The 26,205-nt window shown below is 40.3% G+C and overlaps 2 protein-coding genes across 3 annotated transcripts; one reads left to right on the plus strand and one right to left on the minus strand.

Moving 5' to 3' along the window:
* Positions 1-1,557: 1,557 nt before the first annotated feature.
* rabac1 (Rab acceptor 1 (prenylated)) lies at positions 1,558-5,589 on the minus strand. Its single transcript, XM_039807295.1, has 6 exons — positions 5,475-5,589; positions 4,302-4,437; positions 3,768-3,980; positions 3,409-3,506; positions 2,842-2,943; positions 1,558-2,563 (listed from the first exon to the last, which is right to left on the minus strand). The coding sequence occupies exons 2-6, from the start codon at positions 4,421-4,423 to the stop codon at positions 2,475-2,477; spliced, it is 624 nt and encodes a 207-aa protein (XP_039663229.1). The 5' UTR covers positions 4,424-4,437; positions 5,475-5,589; the 3' UTR covers positions 1,558-2,474.
* A 667-nt stretch (positions 5,590-6,256) lies between these two features.
* Positions 6,257-19,798, plus strand: dedd1 (death effector domain-containing 1). 2 transcript variants are annotated; one of them, XM_039805272.1, is made up of 7 exons: positions 6,257-6,391; positions 6,701-6,878; positions 7,373-7,890; positions 8,134-8,262; positions 9,178-9,315; positions 17,837-18,211; positions 18,520-19,798. In XM_039805272.1, exons 3-7 carry the CDS (start codon positions 7,416-7,418, stop codon positions 18,531-18,533), a joined length of 1,131 nt encoding a protein of 376 aa, XP_039661206.1. In that variant the 5' UTR covers positions 6,257-6,391; positions 6,701-6,878; positions 7,373-7,415; the 3' UTR covers positions 18,534-19,798. The 2 variants fall into 2 exon arrangements, with proteins under 2 accessions (XP_039661206.1, XP_039661205.1); XM_039805271.1 differs by having other exon boundaries at positions 17,837-19,798.
* Positions 19,799-26,205: the final 6,407 nt, after the last annotated feature.

Below are 26,205 nucleotides of genomic sequence, written 5' to 3' on the forward strand. Positions count from 1 at the left end.
TGAAAATGGCTTATAATATGCATCACTCATCAAGGTTGCATATTATATACAAAATAAAAGGAATGTAATGCCATCCCTTACAATAGACCTCTAACAAATAATGTGTTTGTGAGAGCTGTTACATTTTGATTAAGACTGCACAAAAGAGGTGTTAATCCCTATGGTAGCATTTAATTCATCATATTGTGATAGGCAGTATTACTGTCGATTGTATCGTGTTAATGATAATACCCCTTCTCACCCCATGTATATGGGATAGCTTCCAACATGAATTGAGAACTTAAAAGTAATTTTTATTTACTGGAATATATAAGACTATTATTCCGACACGTCTTTAAATATGAGATTAAATTATCTGACATTATTTAATCACATTTGGGTGCAAATTGGTTGATTTCAGTCGTAGGAACACTTCGGAAATGAGAAAGTAGATGATGGGATGCCACCTCGTGTTGTGAATTTATATCCACATCAAACATCAGACTGCATAATGTTTAAGTGCCATAGGAGGAAGAGTTGGCAGCAGCCCAGGGTAATGCACCAAACCTCTGTGAATGTGTGAGCCTTGTCTGACATCAACATTCATGAGCTTCAGGATGAGAGTCAAGAGGACAGTCTTTCAAAGCGAACAATGTCAACATTTATGATTAATAAAGTTATTTCCAAAAGGTTACATTCCTGAAAATAAAGCAAGGCAGTGTATTTTTATCTTAAGGGAACAGAATGTAATTGTGCTACCTCTCTGTGCCACAAGGGTCATCTATTTTAAATGAACCTCTTATTGCCCCCCTAGTACACAAATCAAATAAATTATACATAATATACAGCTCTATAATATGAGAGATAAGGATTGGGTGGTCTGAGAGGTCACTTTGCCACATCCTGTGAACATTTAGAACATGTCCCTTTGAGTGACACAAAAACAAAAACTTTCTGGCACTGCTCTACCACTGTGCAATGACAAATGCAGTGTCTCCTGCTCATACATACACACACAAACTTGCATGCACACCCACTTTCTGTCGCTCTCACTGACAAACACACTCACACTCTCTCTAATTTCCCCTGTGTCTCTGCAGTGAGCTCACTGCAGTGCAACTCTCCTCTCTCCCCCCCACGCCACCCTCCGTATAATAGAATATCGATCGCTCGCCTTTGCCGCAGTGTGTAAGCGAGTGTGTCTGTGGACGAGTGTGTGTCTGACTGGGGGCCCTCCAAGGTCATTGCCATGGCAACCTGAGTACGGGATCCTCTTGCTGAGCACAGGTCACAGAGGTCACATGAAAAGGGGGACAAGAGGGGGACCATATGGGGGACAGGAGGGGGTTTGTGAGCGCTGCAGTGTTTGGTGTGCTAGAGATAGATAAGAGGAGCCACAAGGGTTGGAACTGTCCTATTCCACTGTGTATTCAGACCCAACCAGAATAATGACAAAATGTACAGGCCACTGAGTTCACTACAACTCCTGCCATGGATGCACAAACAGGAAACAACTGTAGTTTAGACTAGACAAATACAATAAACTAATTAAAAGGCAAAATAACAAAGAACTGCATCTCAATCTTTACATCAGGTTTATTGCACTTCCAAAAATGTAATTTCAATACAAAAACACCCAGCTTACATCAAAATGTAAACAAACGAATAATGAATTTAAAAAAAAAAGAAGAAATAATTCAGGTTTAAAGAATGACCTTTACATCTGTAGAATGTTGTAAGTAGAGCTGATAAATATGCACAAAAACAGTCACCAAAGTACCATATTATCCCTAATACCAAACACGATTACTATGTACTGACCTTTTAAGATGTCTTCTCATCAACCGATCTATGTTATGTACCCTATCTGAGATACCAAATGTGTTTTTGTATTCTGTTGAATAAAACATTTAGTATTGATCATTATATACGAGATTTTGAAAGCTTTAAATGGCACTTGTCCTTTGGAAAATTTATATTTTTTTTGTAGCAGTTTAGAATTGCAAACATTGAATTTATTGTATACATTATCTTTACATACGTCAGCAGCAATCTTGTCAGATGGTTTAGACACAGAAGCTATTTCTAAAGATGTCTACATCACGATAAAGAATATAAGAGATTCCTGAATTGAAGATATGTCACTGTGTAAGGGACATTGCAGGGAGCGAGAGGCTGTTTGACACAAACCAGAGGCATTCAAGGTATAACATATGCAGGGAAAGGCATAACATTTGTATGTGCTTAAATACTTATTAAGAAATTATGTTATGTGTATGAATGAGTTTGAATAAAAGGCAATATAGACTGTAACAACAACAACTATTTTAGAGGCAAGACAAGGTGCATTCTAATACAGGGAATATGGGATGCACAGATAGCTAAGGAACAGATCCAGGAGCAGCTCTTCCTCAACCCCCCAGGGCTAACGTGATTACAGGGTCAAAGTGATGACTGATCGTCGACCAGCACACGCTGAGGGTTCAGCCTGCTTTTCACACAGGCTCCATTAGGAGCTCTTCAAAGTCGGATCCCTCCAGCTCACGGAACGCAGCATGAGAGCCAATCACAAACAGCGTCGCTCCTGCGAGGAGACGTGACAAATGGAGAAGGGAAGGGGAATGTAATGGGAAAAACAATGAGTAAGAAGGTTTTTCTTAGACAAAGAGGGTCTATATGCATTTACGAATACATTAAGGGAATGCAGCGGACACTCTCACACAGAGACTTTCATTGAATGTAACAATATGATTTACTATGGAAATAATATTAAAAAAAACACATAGGAGTTACACTTTGCAACAAATAATCCTGCATGCCCCAAAAAATTATAGATATCAAGAATAATGTGGTTTGGCTTACCCAGAACCCAAAAGACTGCAGCTCCAGCTCCGGCCAACCAGAACACAGGTAGAGAAACAGCTCCGGCCAGACTCATCTGGTGAGGGACAGTCAGCTCCTTGCCTGGTTGACAAGAAAATGACCAAAAAAAATATTATGCCATTAATTACAAATATTTTGTGCTACCTCTTGCAGGCTTGAGTGGTAAGAAATATAAAAAGCTCAAAGATATATTTGATTTTCTTCTACCAGCCGCAGACATGCATTTATTCTATTCTTAAATAAGTTAACTTATTTCTTGACCTGTCTAAATCACAGAGAAATATGATGCAACCATTTAATATTCATTGAAACAAAAACAAGTTTCTAAAAAAAACTAAACTAAGCACATATTTTCTAAACAAATCAATAAAAAAAATATTTTACTTTATCTGGGGAAGCTTAACTTATCTTAGCAGACACGTACAAACACAAAGGTTCATATTGGAATATGGTTCCAGTGTGCATGGTGATTTCAAGAATTCACTATATTCGCAGGTACAGAATGAATGGATTGCAACTCAAGGCATGCCTGACAGCTTTACTCACCGAGGACAACCAGTTTGGACTCTAAGGACTTGAGGTGAATTATGTAGAAGGCACCAGCGAACACAGCCAAGGCAATCAGTAGCATGGGAGAGCTGATACTGAGGGGAAGAAACATTAACAGTCCAATTAAGTTGGCGTTACTTATAGCAGCATTTGTAGATTTAATTTAGTTTAAACCTTAAAATATTGTATTTTACTTTTCAATCAAATCTTACGCAGATTGTTCCATTTTTCTTTTCTAATATACCCAGTGGCCAAAACCCTCTAAGAAAGTCCATGTGTGTATTGGGTAAGACTGTAAGTAAGAACATTCCCACTGACAAAACGACACAAAATGATTTCCTCTTTATTTGCCTTACATGCAGTAGAGGATTAGACCCAGGAAGATGAAGGTATAGTTGCTGTTAAACGTTTCCACGTTTTTCACCACCCTCTGACACAACTCTCCAAAGTTGCGGGGTTTTGAAAACTTGCGTTGGTCCACGAAGCTGGCCCATGGTCGAATGGACACTCGACGCCTGTCGATCCACTCTTTAGCCATACCGACTGAGAGGCCTTTGGGGAGCCAGAGCCTATGAAGTAAGACAAAGACAATAAGAACTGAATACATAGAGAAGTATTACGAAATTCCAAAACAAGCCTACAGAGACTAGTTGTTGACTGTAAGTACCCATAAAGGCCCTTAAATATCAATAAGGAGAGACAATTTCACATAATTTGCTTGCATTGTAGACTAATAACCAATAGTAGCAGGTACTTCAGTATATTTACACAGGGTTTAGGAAATTTAAGCAATATAGAATCACAAGCCCTCATGATAATAGCATTATCATTACAATTGTGTGATTAGTTAAGCAGACATCAGACTATAAATACAAATATTTATCCTTTACTTTGCCAAGATTCCAGCTCCACCTGTGCCAGTTGGATGAGCATCCTCAGCACTGAACAGGTCTCCAGCTTTGCTCTCCATGTCTACAAGACAGTTCTCCCCCGTTGGAGCTCCAGATGGCATCTATAAACTGTCTGCTGTAGGGCAAGAGTAAGACAAATCATTTGAACATCATTTTGGTTCCTACCCATTTATTTTTGTCTACAGTTAGGTTGGCATGATGTAGCAGATGCTTATATCAGGCACCAACAAAACAGCCAGATATAGTAGTGCTGGGTATCAAAGGTTTTTGTCAAAAACTGTAAAAAACTAATTATTCTGAATCATAATTTAGTGAACCACTGGTATAAAAAAAAATGTCTAGCGCTACTGCTGACACATTTACTGGATTAATCAGTTCTCTCTTTGTCAGATAATTGATCAAGTCCAATTCAGATAAATAACTCATCAATTAATGTTAAGGTATTTATTAAATACAAAACACCAAACATTAGCTGGTTATAGCTTCACAAAGGTGAAGGGTTGAATCCTTATGAATTTCAATTAGTTGAAGTCTGTATTGATAGAGTAATCAGAATGGTTATTAGGTGGAACTATAACTAAATCAATAAGCAAGTGTAATACATGAGCAACTATTTTGTTCATAACAGCAGTTATATGCCTACACTTCACATTTATTTCTGCATAAATGTGGTGTAGGCATCTAACTACTACTACTACTACTACTACTACTACTACTACTACTACTACTACTACTACTACTACTACTAAGGAGACTAGCTTAGCCACAGTGCAGTATGGGGTAGTGGACATTTTTAGTTTAAGGGCTTGGTCACTGCCACATCACTAGGATACTAGCTAGATAGGACCCTGAAGAAACTATTGCCAGCATACATCCCTAAAGTATTCATTTGTAAAGTAACTTGAATAGCGTTACTAAATTCAGTACATAAGTATAGTTAAATAAAAACAATGTGTAGCGAAGATAACTTTGCTGGTTCAAAAGATTTTAACAGCTAGCGTCTACGCTAACGTTCATGTCCACTTCAGGTCCAGGCAGATACATATTTATAAACGTTACATCGCGCCGGTGGGTGGATATTTCAGACGATTAAAAAGAAGACCAGACCTGTTTGAAGAGGCAACTTATAATCGTATAACCAAGTATACTTACAACAGAACTTTGGTGGGACTGATCGAAGAACCTTTTTGTTGCTGTTCTGGTTCACGGATGTGATGTGGATGTTATTTAACTTCCTGCTGTCTAGACGCAAAACACCGCCACCTAGTGACCGCAACGGAGACTACTCATCTTCTGTAGGGTTTTTTATTATTAATAAAAACATATATTATTTTTTATTTATCACGTGTCTTATTTTATTGACATTACTATCATATTTGAGTGTGTCCAGCTTTATATAGCAATATATCCTAATAATATCATAACAAATACATAAAAATAACACTGAAGACTTTTTAAAAGATTTCTTGAAACTGAATTTATTTTTTTATATGAGCAGACTAACGTTATTGACATGATTTCAACTTTGGTTGGGGGTAAAGAAACAGTATTTATCTGAATTCTGAGAATAAAGTCTGACTTTTTAAAGTAAAATCAGATTAATGACAAAAACTGAACTGTGAAGATAAAATATTTTCTATCAATTTGGACAGTTGTTTTTTTTTGCTGGTTGTTGGGGTGTTTAATGTTTTATGTTTGACCCGAAAGATTCGGTTTGGTTGCTAACACATTGAAAATAATTTCTTTTCTTTTCTTTTTTTTACATGTTTTCATGTGTTTGTTTCAAGCTATGACAATAGAATTAAATCAGCCGACTTGGGATCGGCTGTCTGTTTTAAGTTGTGCTGATTCAATAAGGCAGCTCGCAGAGAACATCTGACTGCAGATCAGTGAAATAAAAACGTGACCGTACGTCATTTAGCAAGCAGAGGCATAGGCGGAGGGCTGTAATTGGTCAGTTTTTCAGTGTTTTTGTGCTACTGCCCGTACGGAACTGCACGGGAGTCGCCCAGACCATCCAACGCTAATGACTAGGAAGGAACCTCTATGCTAGGAACGTTAGTTTTCAGGTATATTAAATATCGCTTTCAAAATACATTGAATACTTTTCTCCCCGTTTGTATTACGTTATCACTGATATCACCCAGGGCCCGTATTTACTAAGGCCTGTGTGTAGCTAGCTAGCTAACGTTCTTAGCCAGGAAGTCAAATCCGTTATCGCAAATGCACGATATATTTATTTGTATAGCTAGCTAGAAAACGGGGTATCTGTTATATGTGTCATAGTACACCAGATGTGGCTGTTGTTTTTCATTTAAGTTTGGTAATTTAGCTAAACAGCTGTTTAAAGTGCATTTTGTTAAATGTTTTTTCCACAGACATAATTACGTAACGTGCCAAGGGGTAATTTGCCGACGTTTGCTGCTTCGTGTTGGAGGAACGCCTTGTCTCTTTGGATTCCAGCTGATTTGAAACGAAGACAACGAAGCACAGTCCTAGCTGACAAAAGTTTGCATTGCATGTTTCAAGACCGCGTCTAGCTAAAACCAAAAACAGGTAAGACTGTTGAGCTTGCTAAAACGGGCTTTGAAACATGACTAAAGAACGTTCGTGGCGCTGAAAGGTTACCTTAACATTAGCAACAAACAAACCGCAGACGGCTTGCTGTTGGTTTTTGTTAATTGCTAGTTCACGAGGAATGTGTCTTACTGGTCTTGGCTGTCATTTGTTCTAGAAGTGGTATTTTCAAGCTTTTCCAGAAACCTATCTCTTTAACAACTGCCTATACGGAATATAATTTAGGATTAGTACACAATAGCATTAAATAGAGGTCAAACAGCTTAAATAAGGATGTAGTTTCTACAGGAAAAAGCAAGTACAATTTTACATACTTATATTGCAGTAGAGCACAGCGTTACTTTATTTATGTTCGTGGTTGGAACGAATCATATGTTATTTCGTAACTTTACTGTTGGAGAGTTAAGAGTGTTACATGTCTAATGCATGGTCTAATGTAATGGTTGTATGTTTGTGTTCTTTATCCTGAACAGTTTAACACAGGTGGTAAGGTGGAGAGGGGCTATAGGCAGACCCATGGCCGCCGTGCATTACCCAGAGTGCCCACTCAGGGACTCACTTTACTGGGATGAAACAGAGTGCCTAAACTACTATGGGATGTTGTCTCTCCATGAGGTCTTTGACGTAGTTGGTTGTCAGCTGACAGAGACTGACATTGACGTGTTGTCATTCCTTCTGGATGAAACCTGTCCTGCACCACACCCCCTTGACCCAACAGGTTGGACAGTTGAGCCCTGTGGCAGCGATCCAGATGACTTGGGCGTGTCCCCGAGTCCTGAGCTGCTAAAAGCCTGGATGCGATTGAAGCCTCAGGGCTCCCAGCATCACTTAGTGGCCTCATATAAGCCCAAGAGTGGCCTTGAGCTATTGTTGGAGCTGGAGAGGCGAGGATACCTTAGTGATGGCAACCTGGAGCCACTGCTGCAACTACTGAGAGTCCTCACTCGCCATGACCTGCTGCCTTTAGTGTCCCACAAAAGGAGGAGGACAGGTGAGGATGAATCACAGCGGTGCTCATTATCACCTAGAGCCAGGTTCTGTTTGAGGTTTCTGCCTGTTAAAAAGGAAGTTTATCTTTGCCGCCGCCACGCCAAGTGCTTGCTCATGGGGAATGTTGAGTCTTTAGAAATTAAAGAGTGTGGTCTAGACCAGCTCTATATGAAAAGTGTCCTAAGATAACTTCTATTATGGTTTCACACTAACCAAAATACTTGTCATTGTTTTTGTTTTTCAGTATCTCCAGAGCGAGTTGGACAGAGGTATGGAGTAGAGAACAGAGAGTTGGTGTGCGCCTCTGGAATGCAACATAACTGCAGACAGACAGAAATACCTCTTCCATATTTCACACAGCAATCGAGAATTGGTAAGTGCACTGTAGTATAATATTTAGCTCACTGGAAGTATACACTACAGTGTTTCCACAAACATTTTAATCAGTCAAAATCAATCAGTTTTGGTGATGAAGCACTAGCATCATTTCTGACATGGAAATTTAGTTTGTTCCATCCTGCTGCCGTTGTGCTAGAAATGTACATGTACGCCATTTAAGTCTAAATGGATTTTCCCAAGAAGATCGATTTCATGCGCTGTTGCCTTCTGGAATGTGTCACCTAAAAATCGTAGTGCGAGCAGGAGTCTGAGCGTTGCTGCTAGGTGTGCTATAGCATGAAACGGCAAGATAAAGCTGACCCCTTCTTTTTGGGTTCACTTCTGCTCAAAATTATCCCAGCTGTAGCTGAACATGTCCGTATGCTTTGGCATATTTATGACTTTTCGTCACGTCTTCATTCAGACACACATCCCACTGTCTGTTTTTCGTCCTTCTGTTCAGAAAGCACGGCAGTGCACATTCCTCCATAGACGCGTTTTGTTTACTGTGGTCATGGAAACACTCTGATTATCTTTATATTGTCCCCTAGAGGACTGCCGTTTGTTTCCTTCACCGTAGGAGCACACGTTCAGTATGTTCACCAGGGACGCACATTTGTGCCAGCTGGGCCAGACGTAATTTGTGTTTGCGTACTTGCATGGACCATGTTTCTGCCCTAGGTCTAATATTAGTGCCTGGTTACATACCATATGCTTGTGGTGAACTTTACATGGGGGGAGGAAAGGATGTTTTTATCAGATATAAGCAGAAACTGATAAGCATGGAGCAATTAACAGAAATGGGGCAGACAGGTAAAGAAATAAAACAGGATAACCGCAAATCCCACAACAAAATGCTCATGTCTTATTGTCCAAATTCCACAAACTGATTCCATGCATGTTCTGTCAGGTATTTACCCTCCTATGCCTGGGCCATCTGCAAGGAGGAGGAAGAAGAGGGGAAATGGCTGGAGCCGCAAGCCCAAGAAAACTAGCAGACAGGGCCCGCCACTGCCTCCTCTACCACTACCACATAAAGCGTCCTGCAGTAAGTGCAACCCCAGCATTCTTAACCTGTCTCTCTTTTAGCTTTTCATCTCTCCCCTCCTGTCTTCATCCCGCCATTTTCTCTTGCAGATAATTCTCCCTTCCATTCGTTTCATTAACCGTATAAGCTCTAATTTCATTTGGAATCTGTTAACACCACCTATCCTTGTTTTGTCACCTTAATTCTGATGTTGTTTGTCTATGCTAAACCTCAGCTTGAGTTAAGGAGTTTGTATACCAAGTCTGAATGTTTTTTTCAAACTGTCTATAGTGGCTACTACTCCGTTCCAAAATTATAGCCACTGCCCAGCCACTGCCCCAGCAAAAGAGGAGTTGTTTTAAACATACGTTTGTTCCTTTGTTGTAGATCCAGGCAGCATGCGCTTGTTGTTTGAAAATAATAAACAACTCTCATATCCTTGCACGGAACTAGTATTACCTGGGGACCTCTCTGGTAATTTGTAATGGGTGCAGAGGTTGTCTGTTATCTTAATCTCGTGTGAATCTGCCATGTCCATAATTTGTCAAGTAAAACTTCCACCGCAAATTACCTACCATATTTCGCCAAACACAGAGGTTACATGTTAATATTAGTCCTGTGTGAATCGGCATCTCTGTGATTTGGGGTTGTTTTGGCTGCATTGGAAATTATAAAATAAAGTTTTGACAGAGCCATGACAATATATCTGGGGATAATGTCAGTTAATTTATTAAAATACAGACTTTTTTTTTTTTTTTTTTTTATCCCATGTGAATGCGCCACCAAAAAATAATCTGTGTTTGGCCACAACTAAAACTAGGACTCTCAATCGTTCTATCTGCTTTCCAACTTCCCTTTTAATTAAATTACTATGGTGTCATTGTCACAGAATCAAAATGAAGGACACATTTGCCAGGTGTACCAATGTTATAGATTTTTTTTTTTTTTTTTTTGTCAATCCCAGTGTCCCATTTGCCGCAACTCTTCCTGACAGCAAAAGAACATAAAGCTAAATATTGCAGAACTTAACTATGTATTTGCTGATATCACCTGGGTATAAAATATGTCTCTGCTACATAGGCCGTGACTTTTGAGCTATTTTTTAACAAAGTATGATTTTTTTTTTTTTTTTTTTTTTGTGTACCACACTTACTACAATTATGTTTCGGTCTGACAACTTAGTTTAATGTCTCATGGCACCAGAAAGTCAACACCTTATTCGCAGTCTGAGCAGCGGATGCTGACTTTAAATCTCTGATTCACAACAATTGATTCAACTGTTGGACAGAAAGAAACTAGCTTGCACTTCACTTTCAGTTGACTGACATCTCCTTTATACTCAAGCGGTTCACATGATGTTTTCATTTTCACGCTCTGACTATGTATAGACTTACCGTATCTCCTTAACTGTCTTAATTAAACATGCAACATCATGGGGATTTTGTCGCCCTATCCATTTCTCCATCTTGACATTCTTTTCCCTCATTTCACCTTGTCTCTAACCCATTGGCCTTTGTTCATCTGCTGCTATTGATAAGAGTGCAGACTGGTAGGTTGTCTCCTGTCCTTTTGTCTACTCTATACTAAAAGAAGCTGTCCAGTCACAACTAGATTCAACCCTTGTTCTGCTTTATTGTCAAGCTTGATACAAAGTTGTCACAAGTGTTGACTGTCAAACCTCACATATATTCCTGAAAAATTCTCTTGAGCAGTTGTTTGAAACAATCTAACTCCACTGGAAAGCAGCACTATGTAATCCATTAGCAATGTCCTGTTCCACGTTTCAACTATTGCCTGTCTTTTAATCAGTCAATGCTAGTTTCTCTCAGCACAATAATATTGACATAACACTTTGCCTTTTTGTGTGAAGTTTGCTTAGTTATCATGCAGACCTTCTTAAACATTTCATTTGAACGTCCATCATTGCCTATTGGTCAGAAATACTTATTACAACAAAAGACTGATGATTCATACTCCATGAGGACAGCCCTCTTAGCTATTCAGGATGCGTGATGTGCCTGTGACTATAAACCTGTCGCTGTCTTGACTCCACATTTGATTCCACCAGGTTGACTCAGGATTGTGACTCAGATCGAATAACCTAAGACACAATGGATCATGGAGACAGAAGGGAGACTGAGGAACAAAACAAAAAAGTCTGTCACTCCACTCAGTCCATACATACTGCAGTGTGCGTGATCAACTCAGTCATGTGCTCTCTCACAAGTCTGGGCCGATGCCTAAGGTAAAAGAGGCTCTACGCCTTGTTACAACAGGGGTTGGTGCTGCCCGTTTGCTCTGTATTCGATGCTTGTGTACATAATGTAGCTGCCCCCTACCCTATCCCCCTCAGGAAACGTAATTTGCTCCTCAAAAATTCATCCTGTAATGTTCTTTAGTGTTGTGCTCTGTGGATGATTCCTTATCTATTTCTGACAAGGGTTGGTGTCAGTGTTTCACAGAACTGAGTCCTCAGCAGTAAGCCTTAAATACTTCAAAAACATTTTCAGCTGATTTCTCAACTTGATTTTTCAACAAAGATCTCTGGACAACTAATTTGATTTCACTAAAACCACAATAATGGGGATAAACTGTATGTAGAGAAAGTATATTTTTAAATTCTCTGCGGATAATATCCGAGCTTTCACAAACATGTCCAACTGACAACTGACTGCTTCTATGTCTTGGTAGGGCTGTCTGTTTTCACTATAAATGTACATAGTACATGTGTTGACATACACATTTCTATTACATGACTATAAAGTAAGTTGATGAAAGCCCTGCAATAATTGTGAGTCTTTGTTACCTAGATAGCATTTGAGACCCTAGATCAAAACACTTTTATAGTTTAGCTCTGTTTATTATAGCTAATATTTGTATTGTGTTGTATATTATATTGAAAAAGAAAATAACTTATTTTGAATGTGGCTGCTAAACATTGCAAATAATAAAGAGAACCAATCCTTACCAGACAAGTTAAGCTGTTGATATACTTGCTTTTAACATTACCAAACGCATGGCTGCTGCCTCGCATATCTCATCGTTTGATCCGTTGGCCGTGGAGGTACTCAGAAATAACGCTACGAGGTTGTCTATGCTAACGAGTGGTTAAAAAGCAAGTGTATCTTCGGCTTTAAGGATCTCACAAGACTTTAAATGAGCAGCTAAGCCCTAATTGTTCCACTGTACTATTTTCCAATTTGAATCTGGCATATTCTTAAATGCGGTCAAATACTTGGCTGAGTGTAAATAGCAGTATACTCACTGTGACCTGAGGTCTTCCCACGTTAGAGGGTGGAGTTTGCAAGTTGTGTTACAGGAGATATCAGGAGATACAATCAAGCTGGTGAAATTTGAGAGAAAGTCAACACATGCAATATTAATACATAAGTAGGGACATTATATATACATTTATGGTATTTTTTTTTCTATTCAAACAAAGAGACAACAATCAATTGGTTTTATCAAGTTTATCTTTAGGTTATCTGTGGTTAATGTTTGAATGGTTTGGGTCTTGGTAAATGACAACTAATTAATAGACTGAAGAGCCTGACTTGGAACAATAAAGCCCAGTCTTTAACCTGCAAACACAAAATAAAAATATGTTGGACATGTTTGTGAAGGTGCCAGTTTTTGCCGCTTGTGGGAAACGGTTTGGGGCCATCCTTTACTCTCACACTATCTTCATTACGAGTGGTTTTAAGCATCTGCCTTACGATTCAATCAACTCAATTCATACTGGCTAACTGAAACTTCACGTAAGCCAGCTCTGGAGTCTCAAGTTAAAAGGAAAATGCTTATTCTGCACAGCTACCCGTCCTTTCATAAGGACTGATCCCGTATTCCATGTCAGAGAATCTAAAATGGCTGCCAACGGACATCCGTATCAAAAAATGCCCGTGTAACCTTTTACTCAAGCAGTTCTGAGGAAAATAACCCAACAGTGCTCTGCTGAAGGAAGCTCCTGCTGTATCTTATCTCTGTGCCCCGTGTGAGCCCTGGATGTGCGTTTGTCAAGAGGGAGCAGAGATAGATAGGGCGGTTCAGTCCAATGCTGGCCCCTAGCTTTTAAACAGACCTCAAATACTCTTTCTTGTCATGATTCATCTCTCAGATCATTTTCAGTGAAGTGTCTAAATTACATTCTGACAATGACAACTGCGGTTACAAATGCCCATAAGGTGTCTGTACCCTCAGCTCAGTAGTGGTTTTGTGCTATCTAAATGGGATGCTTGTGAAGGCCCTTACTTGGTCTAATGGACATATCTGATTAATGTTATGGTTGGAGCTTAAATAATGGGTTGGTGAAGGTGAGGGTAAGGGGATTGGTCAAGGTAAGAGTAGTCCCAAGCATCCCACTTAGACACTACCATGTTATAGAGCTACAGTAAAGCTGAGCTGATTAACTTGTCAGTACCAACTATTGCCCTGACTCAGACTTCATTACAACTAAGAGAAGTGAGTGCTGTGCCATGCCTGCTTGATGTTGAAAAAACGACCCAGTCGACAGATGTCCAACCCACTTGTGCTTGTCTCTTTCTCTCTTTCTCTCCTTTCTCTGTGTTCGCAGTTCTAAACAGACCAACCTGTGTGTCAGGAAAACAGTATCCTCCTTACACACAGTCAGAGGGAGAGAACGAACTCTAAATGCTCAAACTACGCAAATTGGTACAGAGAGTGATTTTTGTCTATGGGGAAAAGAGAGTTCTGTCTGCCTGTCTCTCAATACTCTTCTAACTCTCCACACTCTTGGTCAGTCATTCAGCAGAAAAGCGGATCGATAAAGAGTTGAAGCTCTCCGTGCCAAGTGACTCCTCGTAAATGGGTACTTAAACTTTTTTTTGGAAGGGGTGGGGGGGTGAGATGGAGGAAGCCAAACGGGCTTGGTGTTTAAAGTGAGAAAATGAAAGCTGTGCCTCCTAATGTCCTGTCTAAGTGGATGTCTCTGTGTCTGATGAAGCATGAAGTGCTCTGTAACCCTAACAAAATGACTATCATTGTGTTCCTGTGGTTTTAAATGGCCTTCTCCTCAGTGCCACTATCTCTACCTCCATCCTGCTCAGTATGAAATGGGAAAGCAGAAATGGAGGCCATCCATAAATACAGTAATTGCATGAAGGGCGGTTGTTTATCATAGCCACAGCCCTCACACAGTGAAATTATCCAAAAGGTCGAACTGTTAACGGCGCTTTAACTTAATATTTCACTGAGTCCGTACTGAATATTGTTTTAAGAGTGCAAAAAGTTAGGTGACATACAAATAGATGCCCTATTTGACATTTTGTGATAAATCAGAATACCGAACTGCTTAAACACATCCTGTCACTGCTCATTTGTCAACATGCTTGCAAGGATATTGTACAAACAAAATGTTTTCAAACCCCCACCTTATTTTGCAACATTGAATCACAGTGCATGTGTTTTTGACACTGATTAACAGATTAAGACTTTGTCGAAGTATAAACAAATCTGCACAACTTCATAGGTTATTCTGCTGTCATAGTATTCTTGCAGACAGCAGCAGGTTTTTCATCCAAGATTTCTCTGTATTTTGCTGCATTCAATTTACACTCTACCTTCTCGAGCAATACAGGGCCTGCTGCAAAGAAGCATCTCCGTAGCCTGATGCTGCTACCACCACACTTTATAGTTTTGTTGGTGAACAGTGATTGGCTTATGCCAAACATGGGGGACTTTGTCAAAATATAAAAACACCCACTTTTGACTTTATTCAGAGATGTCTTGTAATTGTCTATTTAAATACTGACTTCCTCTGCACCTGGTTGTGTGCACAGTGTCTCCCATCGCAGCACTTTCAGAGTTTCCATTGTCCACAGTTGTTGCACCAACACTCTAATTACAGCATGCTCTATGCAGATTACCATCTTTTTTTATGATTGATTGTACTCTACTAAAGAGTATTGTTGCTTTTGGACAATTCTTTTTTGTACCGTTGCCATTTTTGTTTTTAAATGTTTGTCTTCATGATGCAGTTTTTGCCATGAAGTAGACTTACCGGCTGTTAGCAGTCCACTGTTAATCAATGTTGCAAAACAATACATGAAAAAAGGGGGATGAATTTACATTCTCTGAAGACAGTCATGATCTGTAACAAAATAATGTATCAAATTGTATCTGCATGTATTCTCAATGGATTGACCTGAAGAAAGGTAATAACCTCAGTATTTAAGACATTGTTATAGAGACAGGGTTTAATAATTTGTCAAATCACAAATGTCTTATTCCTGTAAAATGTCAGTATTTCATATTCTCAGTATTCATGTACCATAATGCCTCTATGAAGAAAAACATTTTGCCTTCTTTGTACGAGCAAACTAAATTGTAAATTGAATGATCTCCATCTGCAAGTCTTATCCCCAACCCTGCATATTTTAAACATTTCCTAAACCTTATCGATTAAGCATCCCCTTTGATCCAGTCCTTTGTTTTTGTAGTTCTCTAATTACAGCCTTATGAAGCATGAATGCAAATGCCAGTGTTTGCCAGTGCTCTCCTACAAATGTTAAGACATGCAAAATCAATGCCTTAATTCAACATTTGCATTTCTAATGTTGACATTTTCCAAACTTTATCCCTCTGGAGTCTTGTGCCTACCCCGTAGCCCCAAACTAAATATGAATGAAGAAGGGGTAAACGTGACTCTTGAGTTAAAACATTTTCAGTGGAGTCATAGCTACCGTATAGTTAACCAGGTATAGACCTTAAGTGTTCAAGTTGGGTCCTTGGTGCTCTCTTGTAATGATTCTGTACTATAACTGAGACTCTGTCATTGTAGTATGAGAGTACAAGTATGAGCTTCAAACACTATTCTATAGACCTATTCTGTTATGTGCCAATATGCTTCAGACTCCTCCAAAAAGTCTGTCAGTTTACTCTAACATTGAAAGGCATTTAACATTTTGACAAGCTATTTATTTTTTGTTTCCTCTTTTAAAGGTGGAGTCTGCGATTCTAATCCAATACACTTTTTTTTTCTTTTTCAAATTCAGCGTCTATCTGATCCATTTGTGCTCGTGCGCAGGACGGGGAAGGCCATAGATGTATAAAGAGAAGGCAGTGGGAGCAAGAGGGACATCCCTCCCTTCAGCAACACTGAAGGGAGGGATGTATTTATTTGGGTGTTGAGTTCGAATCCTAACAATCATTTTCCAGAATCGCAGACTCCACCTTAAGATTTCACCTTATAAGTCTCTTGTTTTAAACGTTCAAAAAAAGAGGTTTGGTTAGGCTGGGTTTTGTATACCTAGAGATGCAATTATGGCTGCTTGGAAAAAATGTTTCTACGCAACTTTGCAATGAGACATGAGAATGTTTCTAGTGAAATGGATGTTATTGGTAGTAGATGCTGTTTACCTCTACCAAAGGGGTTTGAGTGGAAGGGATGGATTTTTGTTGCAGCAAAAGTCGTCAGCAGCTGGTTTCCACTCGAAGCTCTGGAATAATGACATGGGGGACGATCTCAGCGGTGCTCTTACTCAGTACAGTATGTATCCTCTGATCTTTCTCGCTGCGCTGTTGCATGACCACCAATACTGTTACTGCGGAACTCCAGCAGCTATCTGTTCTCGGTATTAAACATGTTCATCAGAATGAATCTGCTGTTTTTAAACACCGGGCTGGAACAGAAAGCCACTCCATGGCTTAACACTGCTAAGTTGCTTTCATTACTGCCACCACGATTTTTGCTCAGGGTGTCAATTTAATTTCAATTTATTCATTACATGAACTCTATAGCCATGATTTTTGTAGACCATGCAGGATGTCGCACTGAAAATTCTCATGCATCGGTTTCTTTTGATCACTGCAGTCATCTAGCTAACAGCTGACATTAATACTTAAAATGATGGAATTGCCTGGGAAGAAAAGGGACTCGACTACTGGTTCAGTTGCAGAGTATTTCTCTCAATGCTCCAAAATGTCATTTTCACCAAAACAAGCTAAACGGGTCACAGCAGTATGTAGCGCAAGAAAATGCACACAGTTGGGTTGGTCTAGCTCCAGTGCCTCACATAATTAGCAGTTTTCTTTGCTCTGCTGCACCATTATCTTTGCCCTTTTGACAAAAAAAATATCCTGAAGCATTTCAGTGTACAATTTCCAGTCCATTTAGTATTCAGTTTATTGGGTCACAATCTTCCTTTGGTGCTCTTGACCCCCCCCCCCCTTTTTTATTTTTTCATCCTTGCTTAATATAATGCACCAACTTAGATAAGCTGTTTTTAACGATTTTGTCTTGTCCTTGTTTTTCTTCTGTTTTGATTTCATGACCCCTCCCTTTCTGTCCGTTACTTAACATGGGCTACTCCAATTTGACTGTTCACTTCTTTTCACTTTTTCCATCTTTCCTCATCCTCCACTACTGTCCTCTTTTTCTCTCTTTCCTCCCCCCTTACCTTGCTATATCTTTGCCTTCCCTTATGTTTTTACATCTACTTTCCCCATCATTATTTCACCCCTTAACTCTCCCCTACCACACTGTCACCCCTATTTTCTACCTTCCTCCTACCTCTTCCATTATCAGATATCCGCCTGCGTGTCCGGGCCGAATACCTGGAGCATGACTCGGCACTCCGTGAGGGTGTCTCATCGGACAAACGGCAGCCCCTGGAGCGACAGTTTGAATTGTTCAGCCAGGCCAACTCCCTGCTTCGTTCCAGAGACCTGGGTTCCATTGTCTGCGACATCAAGTTCACAGAGCTGGACAACCTGGAGGCCTTCTGGAGTGACTACCTAAGCGGAGCTCTGCTGGAGGCCCTGAAGGGAGTCTTCATCACTGACTCCCTGAGGATGGCAGCAGGCACTGAGGGCGTCCGTCTGCTGATCAGTGTGGATCAGGATGACTACGAGGAGGGCCGAATGCTGCTGAGAGCTAGGAGAATGTTTTCATCTAGTAATGGTGGGCGCACAGAGACTCGCTGGGCTGTATAGGCTGATAAGACTCTTTGGGGTGTATTGTATTAGCTTTGATAAATTGAAAAGTAGGGAATGCTGCGAATTTGTAAGCATTTTACAGGCCTCCTTCTGCAAGTTGCAATCCATGTGTTAACCACTAGATGGCAGCTCTTACCATTTGTTGTTTGTGTTCATAACTGGCCTTACATTTTCAGAATTATCATTATTATTTTGTTGAAACATTACCATTATTTGTGAAAGAACATGGAATAATAATGAATCAATGTGCTTTCCCTTGGGATCCATGCACAGGTGCTACTTTGTAGGACACCAGGATGAAACACGATGTATCAAGATTGTTCTTAGTCTCAGTAAGAACAGGAGAAAGCAAGCCAGTGCCAAAAGATCAAGTGGTAAGCCCCTCATTACATTATTAATCTTAAATAAGGTTAAGACAACTGATGTGCCACAAATAATAAAAAAAAACATAACCTACATACTGTTGACAGTCAAATGCTCACGGTCAAGGTTGAGACTACGCACGTACATGCATGTACACAAATTAAATGGGCCACAATGATACCAAACTTGTAATCAAGTGTTTGCTGCCCATTTTTTCCACATTTATGCATAGACCGTGGGCATTCAGATTCCAAGATGGCTCTAAATTCTCTTGGTTTTGGACTTGAATGATAATGTTAACTGGCACTTTTCTTTAATTAAACTAATTTCAAGGACAAAGAAACATGCCAAAAAAGTTTCTGATCTTTAAAAATGTGTGAGAACTGAGCACAGATGGAAAAGCAGGCTGCTCTCAGTACAGATTGATCTTTGTGTTCAACTTTGGAGAGCGGAGCCCACGCATATACACCTAGATAACAAACCTGGGATCCTCAGCCCATGTGTGCCACGATAACTCGACTTGCGATTGCCGTGGTCAGTGGATACGGCAGTTGCCAGTAGATGACAGCAGTGATTAGGGCTAGGCCTCAGCGGACCATGGAAGACTCATCATCCCAAGCTTGTCAACAGCAACTCGGATAATGTAATGGTGGCTTGTGACCGGGCTTCAAGCTAGGCCTCAGCAAGTGCTTCTCTCAGCAAGTAAAGCACAGGACAGTGCGTCGGTCAATAGAAGTGATGTTGGGGAGATCAAAATCAAAAGTGCACATCCCAGCTCCACTCAGCCCTGCTATGTAGGCCCAGTAGAGTGGCTCACGGACAGCTGTCTACTCACCCTGCTGGAACTAATGCCTGGACTTCACTCATAGAAGACGATCAATAAGGCCCCTCCTCCAAGTCCCTTCATGCAGGCACGACTTAAGCAGGCAGTCTTGCTACTGTCTGAGTGCAGGGCAAGGCAGAGGACAATGGACATATTTCCATGTTTACTTTAGTGTGTTTTTGATCTTGCATTTGTTCTATGTGTGATTGTATTAGTCATAGAAGATAAAAAAAAATACTTAAAAAATAATAATTCAGGGGAACATTTTTGTTAAAGAAAAACATTTGTTTGGTATGCCAATTCTTTTTGTTGAAATCTTTATATATGATATATTTGGTGAATAATAAAGGTTTGATGGCCTAAAGATGTTTTTGCACATTGACCTTTCTTGAACCAATAACTAAAATTGCTACAATGTAAATCTTTGCTGCCAATTTTGTAAAGAGAAGAACATTATGGAAACGCACGTCTTAACGATTGTGTTACTCAAATTTCCAAAAATTGTCACTCGAGCACCAAAGTTGTCCATGTCAACTAAGAAACACTGTAGACAAGCTGTTATAGACATAAAGTACTTGTTAAAACACTCATAACCAGACAGCTGTTACGGTTTTCAAAAATTATATATTATGTGCCATACAATGTGCATGAGTTTTTCAGCTGTTTTGCCTGTAGGAAGTTTTGAAAATAAGCCTTATACAAATCAGCATAAACCCCTTACACCTAGCACAACTTGTCATCTTCTGAAGTCCCTCTGTCTCATCTTGTATCTCTTTCTCCCAGTCCTTCGCCCTCCGTACCTGTATTAGTGGGAGTGTGCCCTCCTCCTGCCCCCAAACGGTCTGAAGAGGTTCATCGAGTGCAGGTCACTGTGGATCAGATCCTTAATTATTTCTCCTTGCTCTAAGCTGTCAGCATGATGAAACCCAAGAATGGTGTGTGTGCTTCGTACGTCTTCTCAAACGACCCACCTTTCTTCCTTGTGCTATTCACATGCTTAAAGGCCCAGCAATTACAGTGTACGTAATTACACAAAACTGCTGGTTTGCGTGTTGAGTTGTAGGATGTAAGACACGTTTTTACACTTAGAATTTTTGCAAAACAATATGTAAATTATTTCCAGTTAAGATTATCTATAGGTTTATGAAAATGTAATTTTCTGTCCACAAGATAACTTCCTATAGATAGTACCTAAAATTATAGTTTAAAAAAAATCATTAATTACACCTGAACAAACTGAACATTTAACAAACCGTAGTGTTAGTTATAGTATACATTTAGCTGCCATTTTTAGGCACAAAATAACAGTGAAACTGCTGATGTTAAGAAGGATTCTTAAACCAAAATGAGTGATACTTATAGTAAAATGTATTTCATGGCTTCCTAAGCTATTAAATGGATATTATGGTGCTTCTTCATTTCGTTTTCAAAAAATCTTTATAGCCTTTCTCCCGATTAAATTGCCAACAACCTTACAGCTAAAGTCCTGTCCTGTAAATTTAAGATTGTGCACTTTTCTTTCTGCTTTTAAAAGAAAATGTATGTGCTTTCCCGTATGACATTATACTTAACATTCATGTAGTACTACAAAGATTATGGCACCTCCTCAAAATCTAGGGCAAAAATAAATAGGGAGAATGTTATGCCTTGTGTCAAGTTGTATGTTTTCAGGATCAGAGTTGTGATGATGCTAAATCAATATTTATGTTAAAAAGGAATGGCAGAGATGAGTCAGTATGTTTGTTTCAATGTAACCTTAAGAAATGTTTTTTTTTTATACATACGTGTTGCTTGTTTATGATATTGAGTGGGGTCTTTGACTCGCTGGACTTCCTTAGACATAATTAAGTGCTCTGATGTAGACCAACGCGGCCTTCAAGCCATTAATAAATAATGTAAATGTCGGCTAAAGGGCACTTTGAAGAGTCTCCTCATTTCAGTTGCAAGCACTGTGACGGGTGACTTTTTCTAATTAGTTCATCATGGCATTTTAGACCAGTGAAGGAACCTCTCAGATTTGATATGAACAGACACAGAGGAAAAAACGGATTTGATTTTTTGATTTATAATTTATTTTAATAACCAAAGTTTTTAAAATGTAAATAATTTATCTATTAACTTATATTTCTTTAATCCATTGTGCACACAAACCGCAGCCATCGATGCTGTGCAACAAAGCTAAATTAATTGTCATTTTTATTGACATTTCGGGGCCCATTCTTGTTGATTCAGTTCTGCTCTCAGATCTCTCGTGTCTCTTTCTTTTGTTTTAAATATTTAGGGCACTGTTTTAGCTGTACTTCCTTGTCACTTGCTGACTTAAAGACACTATTAGGTCAGTTAAGAGCACTCTGACACCCCCCACCTCTTTAAAAACGCAGAGTGTACAATGAAGTTTTATTATTGACGAGCCATCATGGAGAACAATAAGCGGGACCAACCCTCGGGGGGAAAAACCTGATAGGGCTGTTTCTACACTGTTCAGAGTAGGCCTGTTTGATGGCCAGCTAAACTGCCCCAGGCCTGCCTTGGGGAAAACTGAGATTCTTGAAAGCCCAGTTCTTACCACACCCAGTCTTAAAGCAAGACCAGTGATGTGATGCCCATAGGGAGACCCAGGCACTGAGAAGTCTGCAAAACTACAGAGATCCAACTCAAAGGATGCTGCCGTGTTGCAACAATGACTCTCACTTGGATGACCCTGCCACTATGAGAGATTTGTTTGTCAAAGAAATTGGGGCGCATATCTGGAGCACTCAGGAACATAATAATGCTCACAAATATCCAAGGACAAGTTATAGGCAGAGCATCCTCAACAAGTCCCACCCTTCTATCCAACAGATTGCCCTCTCCCAGAGGAATTAGGTCTCTGAGGCATCTCCATGACACTCCTCAAACAACTGGACTGCTACCATCTGGACCCAGCTTTACACCCACTGACATATCTCCAACCCTTTTATTTCATCTTGCTTTAAAACTTGCTCAGACTACTGCATCACTCGTTATGGCTATGACTGAACCTCAGAAATGTGTCTCCCAGAACAGATCTGTGCAGAAAGTCTTCCACAATCTTCCAATCAGTCTGGATGCTTAAAGGAATAATTTCACATTTTGTGAACTATGTTTCTAGCCAAGAAGATCTTTAGAAGATCTATACAACTGTCATATATATGTATCTGTTATAAACTGCTTAGTGCAAAGATTGGGAAACATGGGAAACAGCTGGCCTGTCCAAAGGTAACAAAGTCTGCCTACCAGCACCTGTAAAGTAATTAACATGCTATATTAACAATTTGTGATTTCACAGTCGATTATGTGGGGTACTATTACTTGGCCAGATGCCATGAGTTCTTTAAATAGTAAGCTTTAAGGGTGGTGGTTATTGGAATTTTCTTTTCTTAGGGTAGCTGTTCACCCCTGTCTGCAGTCTTTATGCTAAGCTAGCTGGCTGCTGGCTCTAACTTAATACTTACAGACATACAGTATATGATAGTGGTGTCAGATCAGAATGGTATCAGAATGTCTTTATGCTTTAAATAACACCCTCATTGTCCAAAGCTAGTGATCAAGGCACAACAAGCCACAGCTGAAGGTAGGGTTGCACGATATTGACAAAATGTGATATTGCGATATTGATTATGAATATTGCGATATCGATATTAATTTAGATATTTTTAAACAGGTAAAATTACAAAAATTATGGGAAAATGCATGAAAATAGTAATTAAACAAATGTTCTTACAACACAAGGTTTATTTCAACTGACAGTCATATTGGACTGGTCCAACATGAATGAATAAATAATGACCATGTCTACAGAACAGGACATGTTTTACTGGTTGTAAAGTATAAAATAAATAAATAAAGACTACCAGACACGACTTTTATTTAGCTTCTGTGATTCGTTCCGTTTTGTTGTCTCTATTTCTTCACTTACACTGTCACTCTGTTGAAATATGTACACACGTGGTATGCTCCATAGGGTTTGTCATGTATTGGACCAGTGCGCTAACGTGCAAATGCCACAGTAACTGGCCAATGAAATGATGATCATTATAGCGTTTCAAGCGGGCTCTAAATCAAACACAACTAAGCCGCACAACCAACTGAAGAGATGCAGCGCTCCACAAAATAAAGAAAATATTGCATACTTATTGCGGCACTTTCGATGAACGTGATATTGCGATAACGATATTGAGTCGATATATCTTGCACCCCTAGCTGAAGGGATGTTTTGAGTACGTCAGCCGCAGCGGACCCCAGAATCCTCCCATCTTCTCGGCCTGCTACTGACCCTCAGAGCCCACACCCCATCACCACTGCCACAGTCACCCCTCCTCTGCGGCTTCAGCACAGCAGCAGCTTTCAGCCAATAGGCTCCTTTGATGCCTCGCTGATATACATCCAGGTCAAGGATTCCACAGACGGGGTCAAAGATCCCGTTGCTATGGTTACGGAGCTGGGGCAGGACAGTGGCAGCCCTTGTGCTGCAGTAGCCTGGGGACCAAACAACCAGGGGGAGCATGGTAAGAGAGAAACAATGATTGAGCCAAAATTGCAAATAATAAAACCGTAGTGTTTTTTTAATGAATTGATCAATTTCAACATGTGTTTTCACTTTCTATAACCTGCAGTAGGGATTAACTTGGACTCAAATGTATAAAGCAGCCTTTATTTTCTTTTTTACACCATAGCACACTGAACATGTGGCGAGGTGACTTCGGTTTATTGCCTAAAACACTTCATAGAGGCATCAGAGGTGGCCTTGTCTTCCATGGTGCAAATTGTATTGGGGTGCAAAAGCTAATGTAATGCTGGGTTGTGTTGCAGGACACCGGTCCTCATCCTCCTGTAGACTTTATTCCACTGTCCGCAGGTGTTCTTCGCACCTCTTTGATTGGATGGAGACTCAAGTCATCTTGTGGTAGCTCAGGCCTAAATCAGTCTCCTATTGAAACGTGTCATCTAAAGCTGATAGACACTACAGCCTTCTGCCGGCCCACTGGGGCTGCCTTTATTATATGTATACCCTGCAGCATATGGTACATCTCTCTGATGGGGGAAATTCTATGGCTTTTATTGAGGAGAGAAAATTAGATTAGGTGATCTTCTCGAACGCCTTCTTCCTTTTTTTACTTCTGCACCGTGTGGTTGTAAAGCTATAGTCAGTTACAACAGATTTCAAAAGAGATTTTAAAAAAGACAACATATGGGGCACCTGGGTAGCTCACCTGGTTGACCGTGCGCCCCATGTACAGAGGCTCAGTCCTTACCGCAGTGGCCGTGGGTTAGATTCCGACCTGTGGCCCTTTGCTGCATGTCATTCCCCATTTTTATTGGATGTATTCCTTATTCAGTTTTGCAAGAATAGATTGTATTTCATTGCACAACATCTGGTGTAACTTTCTTCATTAAGTTATGTCAGACCGGTTGCATTGGTAAATCAAATGAATGATGCAAACCAAATGAATGAAGTGTTAGTAAGTTAGTAAGTAGTAAGTCTCTTGTTAGTAAGTGTGTGAGCAGAAAGGACCTGCACGTTTCTCATGCTGAGCAGGAAGGACTGTTTTCTACGACCTGTAGGTGGCAGTATATAGATGAATTACCAATTTAAGCAGGCCTCATGTTCAAAGCGGCAGAGCTCCTGCTGAATATTCACTATCAGAAACATCTGTCATGTCATGAAGTTACAGAATTTAGAGTAAAACCTCCCGTAACCCGTTTTTAAAATCTAACCTTGCAGAACTTTATGGTTGTTTGTACATACTCAATGCCATTCTTATGCAGGCCACTCAGCAGCTGGGTCACGCTGGCTCCTTGAAACATCTTGCCCCTACAAAGTAAATGGGCTCTATCACACTGGCAAACTGGCATCTTTAGAAGAACATAACATGAGGTTTGTGCAGTTATATTTCATCTTTGAAATACCTCTGATTGCTAATTACCTAAGATGTTTCATGGTCCCCACCTTGCACTGCAAACGACCGTCTCGCCTTGCTCCCTCATTCCCTGTCTCGTGCACGCGCCCAGAGCTCTTTCTCCTCAGCAGCACAGCCACCGGGTTGCCATGGAAACCGCTGAGAGACACACATCGAGGGTGAGAGATTGAGAGAGGAACGGGGACAACGAGGGACAAGGAGAGAGAGCGAGAGAAAAGGGGGACATGAAAGGTTAGGGTGTTGCCATATCCTTCCAAACCTCCCCCACCCCACCCCGCCTCACCTCTAACCCCTCCACCCCTCAGTTTAATGCTGAGCCCCCAACCCAGATCAGCCGCCCCATGCACTGGCCCCTCTTGCACACACCTCTGCCCCCGTACCCTCTCCCCCATCTTTTTGCTCTCCATCCCTCTCTTGTCCAGACAGGCTGCTCGCATGGCGGGGATGGAGACGTTCACCGATGGAAGCACTGGTAAATTTTCACATCCACAAAAAAAACAAGGAAATGATTCTAGGGGCGCGCGTGAAGGGATGGTTCAGATATGCATCCTGCAGACTTAACTTCTTTTCCTCCATGTGTCTTTTAACCATTCCTCTCCTAAGCTGTAATATACACTCCCCCTTTCCCTTTCTCAAATCACAATCTTTCTGTGTCAATTCAAAAGGCGAAAGATTTAAATCCACTTGCAGGGGAGCCCGGCACTCACGGCATCGTCCCTGGGAAAGGCAGTGGAGAGATGGGCTAGAAAAATATCGGTCCTAATGATTTTTTTTTGTGCGGGGATGGTCTTGTTCTTTTTTATTGATTAGATAGAAATTAATTCACAGGGGCAA

This window comes from Perca fluviatilis, chromosome 7 (assembly GCF_010015445.1).
Source record: "Perca fluviatilis chromosome 7, GENO_Pfluv_1.0, whole genome shotgun sequence".
Classification (NCBI taxonomy): Eukaryota; Metazoa; Chordata; class Actinopteri; order Perciformes; family Percidae; genus Perca; species Perca fluviatilis.

Coding starts and splice junctions, on each gene's coding strand:
- rabac1 (XM_039807295.1), bottom strand. CDS start 4,423: ATGCCATCTGGAGCTCCAACGGGGGAGAACTGTCTTGTAGACATGGAG. Junction 2,944..3,408: donor GTCCAAACTGGTTGTCCTCG/GTGAGTAAAGCT, acceptor CTTGTCAACCAG/GCAAGGAGCTGACTGTCCCT. Junction 2,564..2,841: donor TGCAGTCTTTTGGGTTCTGG/GTAAGCCAAACC, acceptor GTCTCCTCGCAG/GAGCGACGCTGTTTGTGATT.
- dedd1 (XM_039805271.1), top strand. CDS start 7,416: ATGGCCGCCGTGCATTACCCAGAGTGCCCACTCAGGGACTCACTTTAC. Junction 7,891..8,133: donor CCACAAAAGGAGGAGGACAG/GTGAGGATGAAT, acceptor TTTGTTTTTCAG/TATCTCCAGAGCGAGTTGGA. Junction 8,263..9,177: donor CACACAGCAATCGAGAATTG/GTAAGTGCACTG, acceptor ATGTTCTGTCAG/GTATTTACCCTCCTATGCCT.